Source organism: Ciconia boyciana, chromosome 1 (assembly GCF_034638445.1).
Source record: "Ciconia boyciana chromosome 1, ASM3463844v1, whole genome shotgun sequence".
Classification (NCBI taxonomy): domain Eukaryota; kingdom Metazoa; phylum Chordata; class Aves; order Ciconiiformes; family Ciconiidae; genus Ciconia; species Ciconia boyciana.
In genome coordinates, this window is record NC_132934.1 from 67,118,851 (window position 1) to 67,136,061 (window position 17,211).

Below are 17,211 nucleotides of genomic sequence, written 5' to 3' on the forward strand. Positions count from 1 at the left end.
GTCTGTTTTCTACACCAGGTAACTTCAAGTAATTCCTCCCTCCGTATCAGCACAGCCTTTTGCCAGTGCCATAACACGTGATGGCAACTTTCAGCTCAAGAACTGCTTCTCACGTGGCCCTATTTCACTGTCACTGAAGTGTCCTGACTGCATACTTCAGCCTCTTCCCCTGTCGCCATCATGGGAACATTGGTGAGCACTGTATCCGAGGGTCACTTCCTCCCTTCCCCACCCCACGTGCTCTTCACCACTTCCTACACGTTTGATGAAGGAAGGGGTTGAGTAAGATTGTGTGGCTTTCTTGAGTTCCTACTGCATTAATAGCCATTTTGATTATGAACCCTGCCACGAGAAAAGATGAACAGGACACATCTCTGCCAAGTTTTCCCCAAACTATTTTTTCCTTTTAGTTTTCTGTGCAGAGGTGTGCGAGGTGAGCAATGTCCCCTCAACTATTATTTTACTTAACACTGAAATTTTTTCACTGAGTTTTTAATTGACATCAGCATATTTTGCACAGATTGCAGTCATCATTTTCTAAATGTCCTGAGCTCCTGTTTACTAAGTAAGATACCCATTTGTATAAGCAGACTCACTGATCACAGGAGAATCACTTGTCTGAGCAAGGATTGTGGCACCAAGCCCTAAATGTTTCTTTTGCTTTGTCAAGTCTTAAGATGATTTATTTTCTTCCTGTTATCATATGTAAGATAACCAGCATGACACTGTGCTGGGCAGCACAGTCTAACTTCATATTAAGGAGAGCACCTGCACTACTGGGGTCATGCAAGGAAAAAATGCAGCTGATTGTATCTCATACAAACCATTGGAATTATTCAGGATGATATATTAACATATACGTACTATGCAAGTGCAATGGTAACTCAGACAATGACAAAAAGACCTCCCCGTCTATAATTGATCAGCCATTATGAAATAACAGTGTGTTTAGATTTTTAGACAAATACTAACAGGTTTTCAAAGAAAATTGACAAATTTGATCTAACTACAAATTTCACCATTTTGCTCAGTATATACTGCTTCAGAAGACTTCTCTAACAAGTCAGTCACTAACATTTTCATCTTCTACTCTGCCCAGTTATCTGTGCAGTTATTTCATATTCATCTCAACTTAGAGCTAGTTTAGAAAATATCCATATGCTTTGAGAGATTAAATGAGCTACTTCTGTTGATAAAAGGACTGCTAAGAGAAAGCATTTTTAGAAACAGGATGCTAAAAAAAACCCAACAAAAAAACCCCACAGACCCGGGGGCGGGGGGGGGGGAGGAAGGGCCGGAATCTAATTACAGAAGGCTGAAACTGTAACTGATCTATTATTTCAGAAGATCTGAGCAGAAGTTGTATAAATATACACACTGATAGCATTCAAGTAATTTAAAGATATAAATATATAATATAATGTAACCAAAATGCAGAACAGCCAAAGATCCAAACAGAAGTCAATTATTCAATACAAGCCAATAAAATTAGTCACTGATAGATGGAAACTGCTTCCCACATCCCATTGCTGAGGCAGTATGTGTGTCTGGACAGCATCTGATAACCTGAAGCCCGTCCAGGAGCCACGGACACGAGTTGTTCAGCTCACTGCCCTCCCTCCTCCTGGCTGCCTGCTCCCACCACTTTCTGTGCAAGTGCTGGCATGGATGCAGTCTGGGAAAGTTAAGCTATCAGAAATGTAACCCCGCCAAAAAAAAGCAGCCAGCTTCATGCATTTGTTCACCTTAGATGCACTGGAGCTTGGGCAAAGATGCAAATTCAGTGATGGGGAAAGGAAGACATGACTCCCCTTCCAGAAGCAAGTAGCCACTAGATAATGTTAATTCTGTTGAATCACATCTCAATGGGGCTGGAGCAAACAGTAGGGAAGGAAAGGAAAAAATAAATAAAAAACCCCTATTCTCTAAAAATCCATGGCTTCAGATTTACAGTAATATGCCCTAACTAAAGAACAGGCTGCAGGGTATTAAATGCACAATAGCATCACAACAGGCTACCAGGCACTACTCCCTGTTACATGAAGGATTACAAGTAAATATAAAATTAGGAACTTGATAAAGAACAAAGCGGTCACTCGTCTCTTACAGCAGCACAAGCGGTGCAGCTGTGCGGCACTCCAGCTGCTCGGTGACAAATGCCTTTCCTCCCCCAAACCAGGAGCAGGCAGCGTGCTGTCAGGCTCCCCAAGCACTTCAGTCTCCCTGCCAAGTAATTAACAACCATCATCTACGAAACACAGAAAAACAAGCAGCTCCCTGGGAATGCTCACTGCACCAAAACAGAAATATAAAGAACCCAAAGCTGGACACTTCACAAGAATTCAAGTGCTTCCTGCTTTTGACCTGGTTGGAAAAAAAAGTAAGAATAGCCACAAAAAGCCTGGTTTAAGTACATTTAGGGACTTCCTGTAAAGTTACTGAAGAAGGACATTCCTTGTCCAGTCCCTTTAGAGCCTACCATAATTATGCCAGCTTTTACATTGCCTCTTGTCCATAAGGAACAAGAGAGATATCCCTATTTCACACTAACTCATCGGTTCACAATCATCCTTATGGAAGGAAGTCAAATACAAGTTGCCTGGAACCCAAATGGGGAAAAAATTCCTTAGCCCCAAATTGCCAGAGATAACTACTGTTCTCCCTGTCCACAGAATTCACTCCAGATTAACAGACCTGCACATCAGTACAGTTGCCTCTTAAACATTATACAGATTGAAACAGCTTTACATTTTATCCTCTTAACTGGCAGAGACACAAATTCAGAACAATTCTATCGTTTAGCCCTCTCTCCTCTCTTTTCCAGACCCCCATTTAAAATATACTTTTTTTAAAAGAAAAAGAAAAAAATAAAAACATAACTGCATGATGAATTTAAAATGTCATTTCAAAAAACTTTTTAAGTTGGAGAATTAAAATAATTTTTGATGCAGACTTGGATGAGTATTTACCATACTGTTCCAAAAAGCTTAATAGTCATATGAATATTTATCTTTGAGTGCGCAAATGGATAGGAAATGCTTTAAAAAAAAGTCATGCAATGTAAAAATACATTAAACCCAACAACATTTCAGGAAGAGAAATAATTTTGTAATAGCTCAAGTTTTGTCCAACACATCTGAAGGATGTGTAACCTTTCACTTCGCAAACATTTTGAAAATAAAAACATTTCAAGGCCCCAGGACAGACCAAAAAAGGCTGCTCAAACCCAAACCGCAGCTACCCCAGACAGAGTGAGACAGCCCCCCACCAAGAAAAGAAGGTTTTATCCCCTCCATCTCTCCACATCCCCATAGTTCCCACTGCTTATTTATTACCAGCTCCGACACTCATTGGGTTTCTCTCTAGGCCAACGTAACCCCTGCAGTCAGCAGGCAAGCGGACGCTGGTTTTATCACAGGAATTTTGTGCTGTGTGAGCGAGCTGAATTGGCTCGTGGATGAAACCAAAAGTCTAGGAAAGTCCCAGGGAGGGACTGGGCAGCCTTTTGGCAGCAACTGCCCACTGGACCACTTGAGCTTTCACAGAACTGCAGCCTAACAAAATGTTGCTGACTCCTATACAATATTTACTGTTTTCCTTAGAGCCTTGGTTTTTGGCATCAGAAGAAAGAGTATCAAAATATTCATTTAAAAAAGCTGATGGCTTGCATGTTGGGGAAGAAGGTCTTCCGAAATATAGAGCAAGTAAAATCTATGAAATTACTCTTAAAATACAACATTTGTTTAAGGCTAAGCATTTAATTTCTTTTATAATACAAGGTTTGGCAATACTCCAATCCCCCTACACCTTACATCAGCTAACCCAGTTGTTGCCCCTCCTTCTTTTTCTTTCTTTCTTTTTTTTTTTTTGTGACAGGTCATAGTTGTAAGGGCTTTTTCACAAGCAAGCAAGAGCAGTCACAATGTGTTAAATATTTTAAGGCAATCTAAAGGAAAGATTGTGTTTCCTAACTACCTACCCTTCCCAAGGTCAAGCATTGCCTGTCAAACTGTAAGGAACACACAGGCACTAAATTTCCAAACTCTTAAAGGAATTTAAGCCTTTTGTTTTATAATAATTATAAACCCAGGGCAGGGTGAGGAGAGATGGGGAAGAGAAGCATTCCATAACTATTTTGAATTTTTAGTAAAGACTCAACAAATTCACTGGGATTACAAGCATTGACATAAACCATTAGACTGTCTGTCTGTGTTTATATAGCACCTACCACGTAAAAGACTAGCATAAGACTTGGGGTGCTGCAGTCACAAAGCAAAGTGTAGTGATGGTACTGATGAAAACACTTAACTCTCTGATGACTTCTGGGTCACAGTATCATTGAACTTTTCAAATTGATATTGCTTGAAATCAGTTTTTCAGTGATGCTTTCACCCTATAGTGAATACTACTACTACTACTAAAAAAAAGTCTATAAAGTTCCAGTCTTCAAAAACATCAAAGCTCCAGAAAAGGCACATTCTATGTTTTCCATATTTGTTATGGGCCTTTAGTACTTGGAAAAACTGCTTTGCTTAGGCACCTGGACACACTCTCAATTGCACATTGTGACAGCAATGAATAAACTGCCATGTGAATTTATACCTTCCTATAGGCGCTGTCCCTTCAGCTGTGCTGTTCCCCTCTCACCCAGTCCCAGCAGTCAGTACTGGAAGGATTTCTTTCCGTTTTGGATTGGAGGTAGCCAGTGCTTCAGCAAGCGACCCACCGCCTCTCTGAGATACTATTTAGGAGTGTCCAGGGATATTTGTCCACTCAATTTCAAACCCACACAGACTGAAACTACTTGCTGTCACCTTTTCTACACATACTGTTTATATCTGTAGGTCTCCTACACCATTCTGAGAAAGTGATGTTAGGAGGTATCTATACGCTATTCCACAGGCTGGTAGAGCTCACCCCTTCATACCCTTCAAGCCAGGTATTTGCACCATAGTCCACTCCTGTATTAACTGCTTTCATATAACTTCTAACTGGAGTCTAGGAAATACACTGTCTGGAAAATACCATGATAGTACACCCTATGTCACAAAGCACATACAAATATATTTGTACTTCACATATTTGATCTCTCAAAAAAATCAAAGACCACAGCTTCACCAATATATTTGACATTCAGACTGCCACTGTTATATGTAAGTATACTGTAGGCCTCTGCAAACTGAAATAACCCAAAGCAAGCCAAAGGGCAAGAGGGAAGATGAGTGGTAATACCGAAAATAGTAGTTATGGCACCACACTGAGCTTCCTGAAAATCTGTAACGGTTTAATGTTACATTTACAGAAGAAGAATATGCTTTACAGATCCTAGAAAATAGCTCTTAAGAGCTAGATCAGTGGGGGGGGGAGGGGGGGCGGGGGGGGAGGTCTCCTACATCCACACGTAGATTCTTCTCAAGATACAGAAAAATGATACATAAAGAGTGGGAGGAAAGGTGTGATTCCCATTCTTTTGATTATCAAAAGCTAGAGGGAGAAGGGCAATTTCAAACTTGATCATAAAACAGATAAGGAGCCAACAGAATGATTTTAAAACAAGTATTCATTGTACCCAAGAAAAATCAGATGCCCACAAGTACTGAAATCAGGAGAGCTGGAGAAGAGCTATTTGCATGCATCTACTCCAAGCTTCTCTAGCAAATCTCTCAAATTCACTCAGCCAGTGACTCCCTTCCCTCTATTTAGTCTCAGAGGGCTTTCCAGAGGGACACCAGCATTCTGAACCCAAACCTTCCACAAATCTCTTTCATCTATCTCTCTGTGGAAAACTCAATTCAGAATATTTACTTTCTTATATTAAGCTGTTAGGGTGGGGTAAGCCTTTTAATTTAACTTACCCAAAGTTGAACTTTTCTCAGAACTGAAAAATGCTCACTCATAAGTAAAGCAGTATTTTCAATAGTATTCTTAAAAATTCAGTTACAAGCATATTTACAATGGAAAAAATCCAAAACTTTCACTGCATGGTACAATAAATAAAAACATTCTTTAATTCTGGAAGCCAGTTCTGTACATTAAATGTAGTGTAAACATCAATTAAATGGATTTTTGCAACATTGTACATGAAAAGCTGAGCATAAGTCAGAAGTGTACACCTACTTCCTAAAACAATGAGAGATATAATCCTTAGAGCCAATGCTGACTTATAGAAGTGTCCTATAGAAACCTTGCAGCTATAAATAGAGCTCGATGAATCTGGCAAATAAGCCAGGAACAAAAACCACTTATAAACATCACAAAACTTATTTGCTTTTAAAGAAACTCTCGAGCTGGTGAAAGCAGCAGCAAAACAAGCCGAAAGTAACACAGTTCTCGGTGTGGCAGATGTATTAGGCAAGAGGTTCAAAGACTGCAAGCTCATTTACTGAGAAGAGGAGGAAAAAGCCACCAGAGCATTCCAGATGTATTGCATCACAAGGCAGCTGGACGTTCACCGGTCTATTTGCTTCAAACAAGAAAGTTTAACTCTTGGTGTCTCTGGACACAAATACGCCCCAAGTCTTGAAGAGATTAAGGTTTAACAGAAGCATCCCGTTCAGTCTTACCTGGTTCAGAAGACATTGTTTATAAATATATTCCAGTACCACCGCAGGAGGAATTGATTTCACAACAGTAATAACCCTATGACAGGCTCACATATATGTTATTTACAAGACCTATAAGCTGCCACAAAGGACTTCTCACCAGATGTTCAGTATACGCCGACAGTTTACATGCTGGGTCTTTCAGTTACACTATGCTCCTCCCTCTTTGCAGGCAAGCCTGTTTTGAGAGGAAAAACGTAAGCATGTAAACCAGTCCGCTTATAGAAGAGAGTGAAGTCTGTTCACTATTAAAGAGGAAAAACAAAGAAATCAGCTTATGTAACCTGCAAACTGCTGGAGAAAGGAGGAGGAGAAGGAGGAGGAGGAGGGACTACTGTAAGTTGTTTTGTCTAATGCCTCAGCTACTACGAAAGTTTTGTCACTATTAATTGCATTGCTCTTTGAAATTAAAGCAGTATCGAGGTTAAAGGACAAGTTAGTACATTTCTCTGGTTGGTACTTTGCTCTCCCTTTATACTGCATGATGCTCATTTCTAACAATCTTTTTCATTGCATAATCTGTACTTCAATTTATGCCTAGAATTAAGTAAATACAACATGCAGGATACCAGAGCAATGACCAAAAAAAGTCTACATTAAAGAACTGTCATGAAAACATTCGGTTATTTGGCACAGATTAAAATTCACTAGAATAATTTAAAATCAATTTTTAAATGGCATGAACTAGATACTGTGCTCCAGGGTAGAATACAAATATATTAGAGTGAATTTTGAACAGTGAAAACACACATTTTTAAAAAGCGAAAGGATTAACTGAAAAGAGGAGTTACTGCAAGTAACTTTCTTTTATCGTTCACAGCTCTCACACTATGTGATCCCCGGCTGGCACACTTTCATCCCAGCAGGAGAAAGAAACCGGGATTTAAAATCCAGCCCTGTCAGTTCAGATAATATGAATCAGAATATAGCAGCCAGCTTCTCATGCGCTGCAGCTGAGGTCATCTTCAACCATTGTGTTGGTCCAAACCACAGCTCCCTACAGCCCCTTCCACCACCGGCCACTCGTAGTCCTCACGTTCAAGGCTATGTACAAGCACGCCACTGCAGAGCTGCTCTGAAGGACAAGTACCAAGGGTTACAGGGTATACACTTGCAAAACAATCCATTGTTATGAGTATCTGTTTTTCACTGAGGAGACAGCTCTCTGGAATACGGCAGCTCATTATTTCCTTTCTATTACAGATGTTGGACAGAGGAGTTTTGCCAAAAAACAGTAAAAACAACTATTTTCCTCCAGTTATTTCAAAACTTTGGTGCATTTTTCTTCTTGAGATGAGCAGATGTAAGTTCCACACATATAGATTTGAAATCTAAATGGAACTCATTTTCAGCACTTTGACCAAGATCTGCATGTGCTGTTTTTGTTTTGACCATTTATTTTTAAACTGTTGGGTTAGGAAGTTGCAGTTCCCCATGCTTGATACTCCTAGCAAGAAATCCCAGGCTCCTTAAAGACACATACAAGTCTTATTCACCCAGGTCATCAACGCATCATTAAAACAAAAAATAACAGTAACTGAGTTTCAAAACCAGACTAAGAGAACTCAATGCACAGGTTACATTTCTATTTTGAAGTTCACCTCCAAGAGTTCAAAGCTTGCCCCCTTGCTTGGGCTTCCACATGAAGTACCTCTACAACAGAACACCTTCTCTCTCTGGAAAAGCCTTTGCAGAGAAGACAAATTTTCTGCTCAGTTTCCCATATTTGAAACAAACCGTTCTCCCCACCAGCCTGGTTTGTCCACCTGCCAGTGAGGCTTTGTCAGCCGTTCTTCAGCCTTATGTACTCTTCCTAACCCAGGAAAAACACTGATAATGCCTGTCATACAAGTATGTGACAGATTTCAAATTCAGATGGGATCAGCAATAAAGTTTTCAATTTTCACACAAGTAACACAGTAGGTTGGAAAACTTAAGATAAATGGCTACAAAATAATACAAGAAGCAATTGGTTCAGATAAGCAGCTACATAAATGCTAGTTACTGACCAACGCAAGCAAAAAGAAGGGGTCACACAAGAAAAAGTAGGGGCTGGACAGGAAATCAAATCTCCTTTTTGGGGAAACATATATAACAACTGCTACAAACTTTGTAATGTGACACGTGTGGGAGGGATGACACTTGAGCTACCAGACTCTGCTCTCTGTCTGTCCCTGCCACAGGGGACAAGGCAGAGAACAGGCGAGAGGTCAGAGCTCCGACCAGCCCCAAAAGGTTCACCTTGCGCCACGCAGGTGACCCCCCAGCTTGCAACAGCCCACAGAGAGTAACCGCAGCTCCGCTACCGCTCAAGGAGAGAGAGGGAATCTTACAAACCTGAAGAGAACTGTGCATTTTATTTCATTTCCAGAAGGAGCAACATTAAAACAAGTATAAAGACGTCTCCCAAAGCCCAACTTCAAAACACATGCTTTAACTTCTCCTTTTTAAAAAAAGGTAAACGATTAATTGTTTTATCTCTGATTAGCTAGCACATAGGGGGACTTGGAAGAGATTAAAACTGATACAATGGGGACATCTCATTAACCTATTCCCGTGGTTTCACATCAGTTTTATACCTAATTTTGCTTACTCTAAGAGCAGAAACATGCAAAGTACAAACCGCACAATAAAGCTATACTGGCAAGTATTAGTTGAAAACTTATCAACAAGAGGTACAGCTATGTCTTACCTGTCACCACAACATACCTGTGAACTTTAAAGAAAATTAATTAAAAAAATAAAGTTAGTTTTATTAAATTTATCTAAAAAGCAGATGAAGATGCACAGAGAACAACCAGTTAAATAAAAATTCTCATTAGTGGGTAATTAAAATGATACTATTAAGACGAGTAGTTGCTGTCATTTAATATGACTAAGATAGCTATTCGAACTAAAACCAGCGTGTTCTTAGTCCAGATTCTTGCACAGCAGACCAGTTAAGTTTTATGGAACTAAGTTATCTCAAATCAAAATTACTGACTTATCATATGAGTTCATCACTTCAGTAATTAAAAGTTTTTATAGATGTCTTGCAATAAGTATATGGCACTTACTTTGCTCTCCACTGCTGTGCACTTTTCAAACTAAACATCACAAACTTTCTCTCAGTACTTTCCCTGTTTTGCAGATAAGGGGACTCAAATTATGTACCTGACTCATTTGAATATTCTTAATGTGACGAAGCTGGAGTTGAGAAGGAAGTCACGAGTATGAGTACTGTTAGGAAACCTGGAAAAGTGAACTAAGTATTACAGAGCTACATGGGCAGCATGCCACACTGACACACAACCCCTGAAAACAAATTAGCTCATGTAACAGTGAATCATAGCCCAGCATTCAGTCAGTATGGCTGTCTTCAGCTGGCTCCTGGTTACTACAGACTCACTTCAGGCACAAAGTGTTTGAAGAGGTTTGCTGAGGATACTGCATCAGGACATGATAAGAAGTTTCTGCAAGGCACTGATGGAGAAAAAGTTATTTTTGTCCCATCCAAAGGATCAGTAACCCACATGTCGCCCTAGCACAGAATGCAGCATGAGCACTTCTGAATTTCAATATATCAGTGCTCTGCACTGAAAGTAACCCCCAACTTTTTTTCCCTGTAAGACATCTTTAGACATCTCAATGAGTCCAAGAGAGACTTAAAACCACAACAACTAAAAAGGCACCTTTCACAGGGCTCCCACAAAGTAGGTGTGGTCAACTCACACTTATCTACTCCTCTCCCTTCTCCTGTACACCCCAGTACTTCAAAAGCACAGCAGTTTCATCCTGGGCAAAAATGAAAGCATGCTTTGTCCTTATCCCAAAATAGCTTCTGAGGTGCTGTTAAAAGCCTCTCTCAAAAGCCCAGCAGTAGTCTGCAGAGGGGTGCAACGTGGCTCCCAGCTATTCTTAGGGCAATGAGATTAGCTACCGAGACACCACACACCCTTGTCCCAAACTGACCTCCACTTCTGTCAGACTGTCTTCCATATGCTGCCCTTTTCTTGATTCTTGGGATAATCTAAAATCAGTAACAAGTGATTTTATGAAGAAGGCTGGATATAAACGTACCTTAAAAAAAAAAAATCCAAAGCACACGACTTCCTAAGTACTATTCACTGTAGTTTTGAACAGATACTTCTATAACAAGGCAAAAAAAAAGAAGTCTGAAAATTCACTCAGCACGCAGGCACACAAAACAAAGGACACTTTTGGAACTGCAGATGTGCAGAAACGTACACTGGCCTAGGTCAAAATTTGGGAGAAAGATGCACAGGCATGCTAAACAGAGGGTGACCATCTGCCCCTCCTACCTGTGCCTTCTTGCTGTACTGAAGCAATGACTATCGCCTGCTTTCTTTCTGAGCAGTGTGCAAGAGCCCAAGCAAGGCCTACCACTGGTGCTTTGTGGTTTCTTTTGACTGTAATGGGGTACATGATGGGGGTTTCCTGCCTCTGATCACCATGGGCAGACAGTAAAATTGCAGAGCCTAAACGCAGCACCAAAGTAAACGGCTTAAAAAGCCAAGCAGCCAACTACCAAGAGCTACAAATGAGGGAAACCACCACATGGATGTTCAGGAGTTTCCTCTCTGTGCCAAGGAAGAGGAGATGAAGCCCACAAGGATGTGGTTAATGTTAGATTTGCATTTCAGTTTAATGTTTCTACTACAGAGATGAACATATCCCACTCCCCATCATACCCCCTTGCAGGAATCCCCTTGTTCCTCCCTTATAAAAATGTCCAACCCATGATAAGCCAATGCAACCTAGCAGGCAAAGCAAACTGCTTTGTTGAAGGTGAGCAAGCTGAATCAGTGTTTTGTACAACGTGACAAGCTCCAGGAGGCACGTGGTGGAGATCACAGTGCAGCGTAGCTCAGCACAGAGGGAAGGGACGTGATGGCCCTTCCCAATGCCAGGCTGTCACATTAACTCAAGTTCAACATCTTATCCAGGGACAGCAATGGGGGTGAGCCCAAGGACTGCAGAGGTTAATGATGACTGAATGCAGTAGCAGTGAAGCGTTGACAAGGACCCTTGAATGGGTACATGAAGGATGAAATTCATGCATGGTTGCCTGATATCCTCAGGAGAGACAAGGCGAGAGAGTCCACGTGCAGCCCATGAGCTCCCTTATGCCAAGCCAGTGGCTGGCTGCTGGCAAAGGAACATCCTGCTCTTCCTCTCCTTGCACTGGGTCTTGTCTGGCACTGCAGCAAGCCAGTTCAGCTCACTAATCTGCCAGAAAAGTATTAATTTTCTTTTGGATTGTTCTGTTAACTTACTAGGCTGAGGTGGCCCATGGGGTCAGATGAGCATCAGTGTCAACAGAGGGAGAAAGTGGGAGGGAAGAACAAAATCTGTCCAGGAAGCAGACCTAGTTATTTGCTGTTTTGTTAAGCTGCATCTTTCAAGCTTTGCCACACAGGCATACGAGGAAGGAAGAAACAGCCATATGACAACTCAAGATTTGCAGGTATATAATGAATAAAAAAAATGGGGAAAAATTTCTAGATTAAGCAAATGACCTACAGAAACAAGTAACCACCAGGAAAAGGAGGGAGGAAGAAAACTCCAGACAGAAGTGGGCTGGGCAGGGATGGACTTTAGGAATGGGTATTCAGGACTGCTGCAACAAGGAAAAGTAACAATAGCACCTTAAAAAGACAGGCAACTAGCCCCCAACGTGAGAAACCCTATGGGAGATTCTGGATCTGCAGCCCAAACAGAAACAAGTTTGTTGTAAGGACCCTTTTCCTCCCAGTTCTGAAATCAAAAACTCTTCCATCACTCCCTCCCCTAGCTCTCCTGGTTCACATGCAAGGATTTGGATTTAAGACAAGCAATCTCAAGGCAGGTGTGATGAACAACTACCATGCCATAACTAGAAAATAAATAGCAGTATTCTTCCATCCTTTTTTTTTTTCTTTTCTTCCAGCTCAGCTGTATCATGTGCCCCAAAGGGAAAGCCTATGGCTGCACAAAAACCCAAAGGACATGCAATAAAAGTTCTTCAGGGAAAAGCCTGCCTTTTTGTCCTACGTTTGTACAGCATTTGTCATTGTAGCATCTTGGTGTCTGCAATTTAGTCCAAGCACAAAAGAAATACAAGCAACTACAAAACTCTCCAAATAATTAAATGGTTGTACTTCTACAAAATCAAAGAACTATATTAAAGATCATTGAACGCCACCTCACTGACATCTATTCTATTAGCATTTACAAAGTAAGTGCTTTTGCTATGGCAACTGTATTTTACACTAACCATATAAAGCTGTTTTTCTGTAGCTTAAAGTATTTCCCATACTTAAAAAAAAAAAATCCAGGAATCTGTGGTTCATTTTTTCAATTAATCTTCTCTAGCAAAGAAAGATCAGCAATTGTTAAAGGATTTTTGGTTTTAGATGAGGGAAGTGGTCAAAGGCTTTGCCTTTGTCAACTGGGTTTGATTTGCCAATTCCCCTGTTTAAAAAAACAGCTTAACAGTTCACTATTTCTTATGACTCCTTGTTTCATATATATATATATATATATATAACAAAATTGAGAGAAAGCTTCATGTTATGATTTAGGGAAGAGGAAATTACTATTTATAGTTTTATCCATTCTATTACACTAAGACACAACTAGCACATAAATACAAAGAGAAGACCCTCTGGCCCTGCAGTTCTGCCTTGTCTCATGTCATCTTCATTGCTTTCTCCTTCCCATGCTTTGCCCCTTGAGAAGGCTGCTTCTTCAGGCCTCCTGCCTCCACTGCAGCTGCTGCCTCTTCCCCAGTGACAGTATTACCTCTGACAGTGACATTCCCGCTTTCCACTGTGCTCTCCTGCCAGCCAGGACATACAGCTAGACCAGCAGAGCCAGGTGGTGCTTGGCCAGCTGGGCAGCTCTGGTGCCCCACCAGTTGGGGACCATGTTGTAGCTGTTACCACAGAAACTCACACCCTTCTTTAAGGAAGGGTGGAAAAAAAGGGAAGAGGAAAAAGCTTGTGACCTACCCTGATAGTGTTGTGCCACCCATCTTTATTCACCTTCACAGATTAAACATAACACTCATTTAACATCTTTGCAAAACACCTTGAGAGCACAGATTCTCATTTTCCAGTTCATTTTGCCTTTGGTCACACACACACAAAACACACATATACCCCCTCCCCCCCCCAAAAAAAAAAAAGCAAACCAAAAAACCACCCAAAACTCAATCCAGAAAGACCACCACAAAGGACTTTCCTTAGATTCAGCAGTACAGTGAAAGGCTAAATCCACAGCTTAAAAATTACCCCTGCCACGTTAGAAATCCAAACAGTACAAAGACTCATAAGTGAAACTGGTCAGAATGCCGTGACAGTGATTTTGCTTCCGTACAAAAAACAAGTTTGGGCAGTGATAAATACTAAAAACAAAGTACAAATTATTCTTGGTTTGAGTTAATAAAAAACAGCATGGAAGATTCACAATAAACACCAGAGAGGAATACAATACTACATTTCTGGAGTAGATAAGAGCATATGAACCATGGTCAGGAAAAAAAATTTTAAAAATCATTCAATTAAATATTCTGTGTCTGAAAAGAAGCAGTAGCAAATGTTTGGGTAACCTACAGTAAAAGGTAGCAAACACAAAATGATCTTTCCCTCAATCCCCACGGCTTCCAGCATCAGTTGTTTAGGGATCACCCATGTCAGCAGATGCATTTGTGCAACTGTATTTTACCAGCTGCTGGAAGACATATTCACCATGAATTTGTTTAGTCTTTTCCTGAATCCCATTTCCATTTCTTGCACAGAATATGTGACAGTATGGGCATTTTCAATCTATTCTACTTTAAGTCTGATTCCTTACTTTCTAGGGAAGAGAAACCTGATGGCACAACACATTTGCCCTTCCCCTTCCACCTTTCTCCGTCCTCCCTGTCACATTATAGAAAGCATCAGATTAACTTTCGCCAGAACACATCAGTTCCTAAAAATCATAGAACCATAGAATGGTTTGGGTGGGAAGGAACCTTTAAAGATCATCCAGTCCAACGCCCCTGCCGTGGGCAGTAACATCTTTCACTAGATCAGGTCTCAGGACAAAAAATTCCACTATCTGTTCACGACTATTTCCTTCTGCCTCTAATATATAAAAGGCTTTAGTCTCCTGACTTTGTCCTGGTGGGGCCAATTTAATCTAGTACTTATAGGATAGTCAGCAAATCAGGACCTTCTTTACAGAACTTTTTCTCCCCTGCCATTAAGATATAGTACTGCTTTTTTCCAGTCCATCCAGCCTTGCGTATCTCAAGCGTCCAGAGAAAAGTGATCAAAAGGCATTCCTCAAATCAAATTCTTTCAAAAAAGGAAGGTAACAATACAGACAGTGGTGACTAATAAGAGAATGTAGAAGTGTATTTCAGCTTTTGGTGCAATAAGGGTGCAACATCAGACAGTTGTGACTGTTTTACATAGTGAAGTTGTGCTGATAGTTAAACACAGCCTTCACAGAGACGACATCAGCACTAATGAAACTGTAATTTCCTTTAAATTATTGCTATCCACACCCCAGACCTCATCAGCCAGATGGTAATAGCTTTTCATCATTTATTTTAACACAAAAGCAATCAATAAGCTTTTCCCCACAGTTCTTTTACTGCTATCTATGAACTCTAAAAACCTAGAATCAGAGAAAATGCCAGCTATAAAACACAGTCATGTTTCATTGCTGTCTTTCTTACAGAAAGAGGTTCTAAAATGCCACCCGGTTTTCAGATAAACTGCATTAAAGCAGTTTCAGGTATCTACAAAGAAAATCTTAATCCATCAAAATATGACGAATAGACTACAGTATCAAAGAACTAAGTAGATCATATTGGATTGAGCGGCTTTTACCTCTCGTCATGACTATGTCCTGTGCATTGTTTTGCACTGAAAATGTCTAATATCAGATTGCAGGAGTATCACATTTCTGTTAGCTTTGCAGATCATTCACAGAAGCTGACGATGTCCCATAGAAGACACACACATACACAAAAAGACCCTCAGCTACCAACTGAAGTTTTACTCCTGTGTTAAGCAGCAAGCAAAAAAAAAAAAAGCATCCTACAGTTTTCAGAGTTTTTCAACAGTAGAAAAATTTTGGAATATTCTCAGTCAAACCAGAGAAACATCAGCAATAAGACAAGTCACATCAGCAGTAAGACAAGTCCAGAAAATTTAAGTCAATTGTTTAGAAAGACTATACTTTATAATCAATAAAATCAGCTTTATAAACACATACACACAAATCAAAATGCAAGTAGTAATTATCCTGTTACTGCAGAAACCAGGCCACAGCTTGCACAACAAGTGGTAAAATGGGGAAAAATCGGTCAGCAAGGTGCTTTAACTACAGTGTTCTAGACTAAGTTTTTAAAAAGAGCATTTACCCAAAATAACAGGACACTAGCAGACAACAGAGAGGTGCAGCACTGCCAACTTTACTAAGGGCAAACAGCGCTCACACTGCTAACTGTGAATATTTCATCATATTAAATTTTAATGCTGTGTTTCGATTCTTAGGTAAAGCTCTAATTCCACCAAGTCTTCCATTTTATTTTGGCTTGTAGCAGCTATCTTCAAGAGTTGGTTTGCAGCAGCTTCCACAGTTAAAACTGACTTACACACAGAAATCTTGACAAGCCAAGGGACAAAAACACTCGCCAGTTGCATTACAGTCAGTGGCCAAGTCATAACAGCAACATAGGGCTCAAAGCAATAGCGTGAACAAGAGCTACTGAAGAGAACAGACACCAAAATTAGTCATGGAAACTGCCTTGGCACATATTGCTGCCAGAGAACTATTACAGCTGTAAAGAAAAGTGCCTTTCTTTAAAGAAAGGCAACAGGTAATCTTATATAACCTATGAACCCTTTTGATATTTTAGGGAGCTTAACAACAGGTATACAATACTCGACCATGTTGAATGCAAGTAAAAATAGCATCAAATTATTTATTCTAGGTAATAGATCTCAGTCTCAATGTAACTGCTGCAAGCATGATAAGGGAAGCCATGAAACTGTTTTGATTTACAGCAAAGACACTTCATGCTTTCACTCATCTTCCTGAGCATTGGTGACCTCCTTCAGGAAGGGAAGAGAAAAAAAAAAAAATTAACTCATGTAGGAAGTGGGACAGGACTGCAGGAGCACACAAGAGATGCTGGGACTGAGGAGGAGATACTAGGAAGAAAATTTCCAAGTGAGAAGTTCAGGTCGTGCCCTGCAGGAATAACTCATTACAGAACCAACTTGTTCTTTCAAGTAATATTACAAGCTCTTGAGCTAATTTTCCCTCTACTACTCAAACAGCAGCTATGTTTGACACCACTCCAGGGAATACACCACACCACCCATGGCACTACTCAGTGCCTGCAAAACAAAACCCTTAACTGTAGAAGAGACTGGAATTGAGGTCTTCTGAAACCTCAGTCCGTAGTTCATGAGCCTTTGCTAAAAAGGCTTGCACAGTACTTTGTTTCAATCTTAGCTATCATATCTAAAACAGATACTCAGAACTATAACCACACCACTACTTAACTGGGCAGCTGAACATGGATTATATATATATTTTCAATAAGTGTTACTGCAAGTATAAG

General features: G+C 40.4%; 2 protein-coding genes across 5 annotated transcripts in view; both read right to left on the minus strand.

The window, feature by feature from the left end:
- FGD4 (FYVE, RhoGEF and PH domain containing 4) overlaps positions 1-17,211 on the minus strand; it is a 118,058-nt gene that overhangs the window by 52,791 nt on the left and 48,056 nt on the right. The window contains exon 1 of one of the 4 annotated variants that reach the window (XM_072872520.1): positions 6,564-6,864. The exons of 2 other annotated variants lie outside the window; for them this stretch is intronic. In XM_072872520.1, the coding sequence (XP_072728621.1) occupies positions 6,564-6,579 (16 nt within the window). In that variant the 5' untranslated portion in view covers positions 6,580-6,864. Of the gene's footprint in view, positions 1-3,335; positions 3,400-6,563; positions 6,865-17,211 lie in introns of those variants that run through there. One more of the 4 variants, XM_072872528.1, reaches the window with a different exon arrangement.
- Positions 1-17,211, minus strand: part of BICD1 (BICD cargo adaptor 1) — a 274,792-nt gene that overhangs the window by 8,862 nt on the left and 248,719 nt on the right. The window lies entirely within an intron of this gene.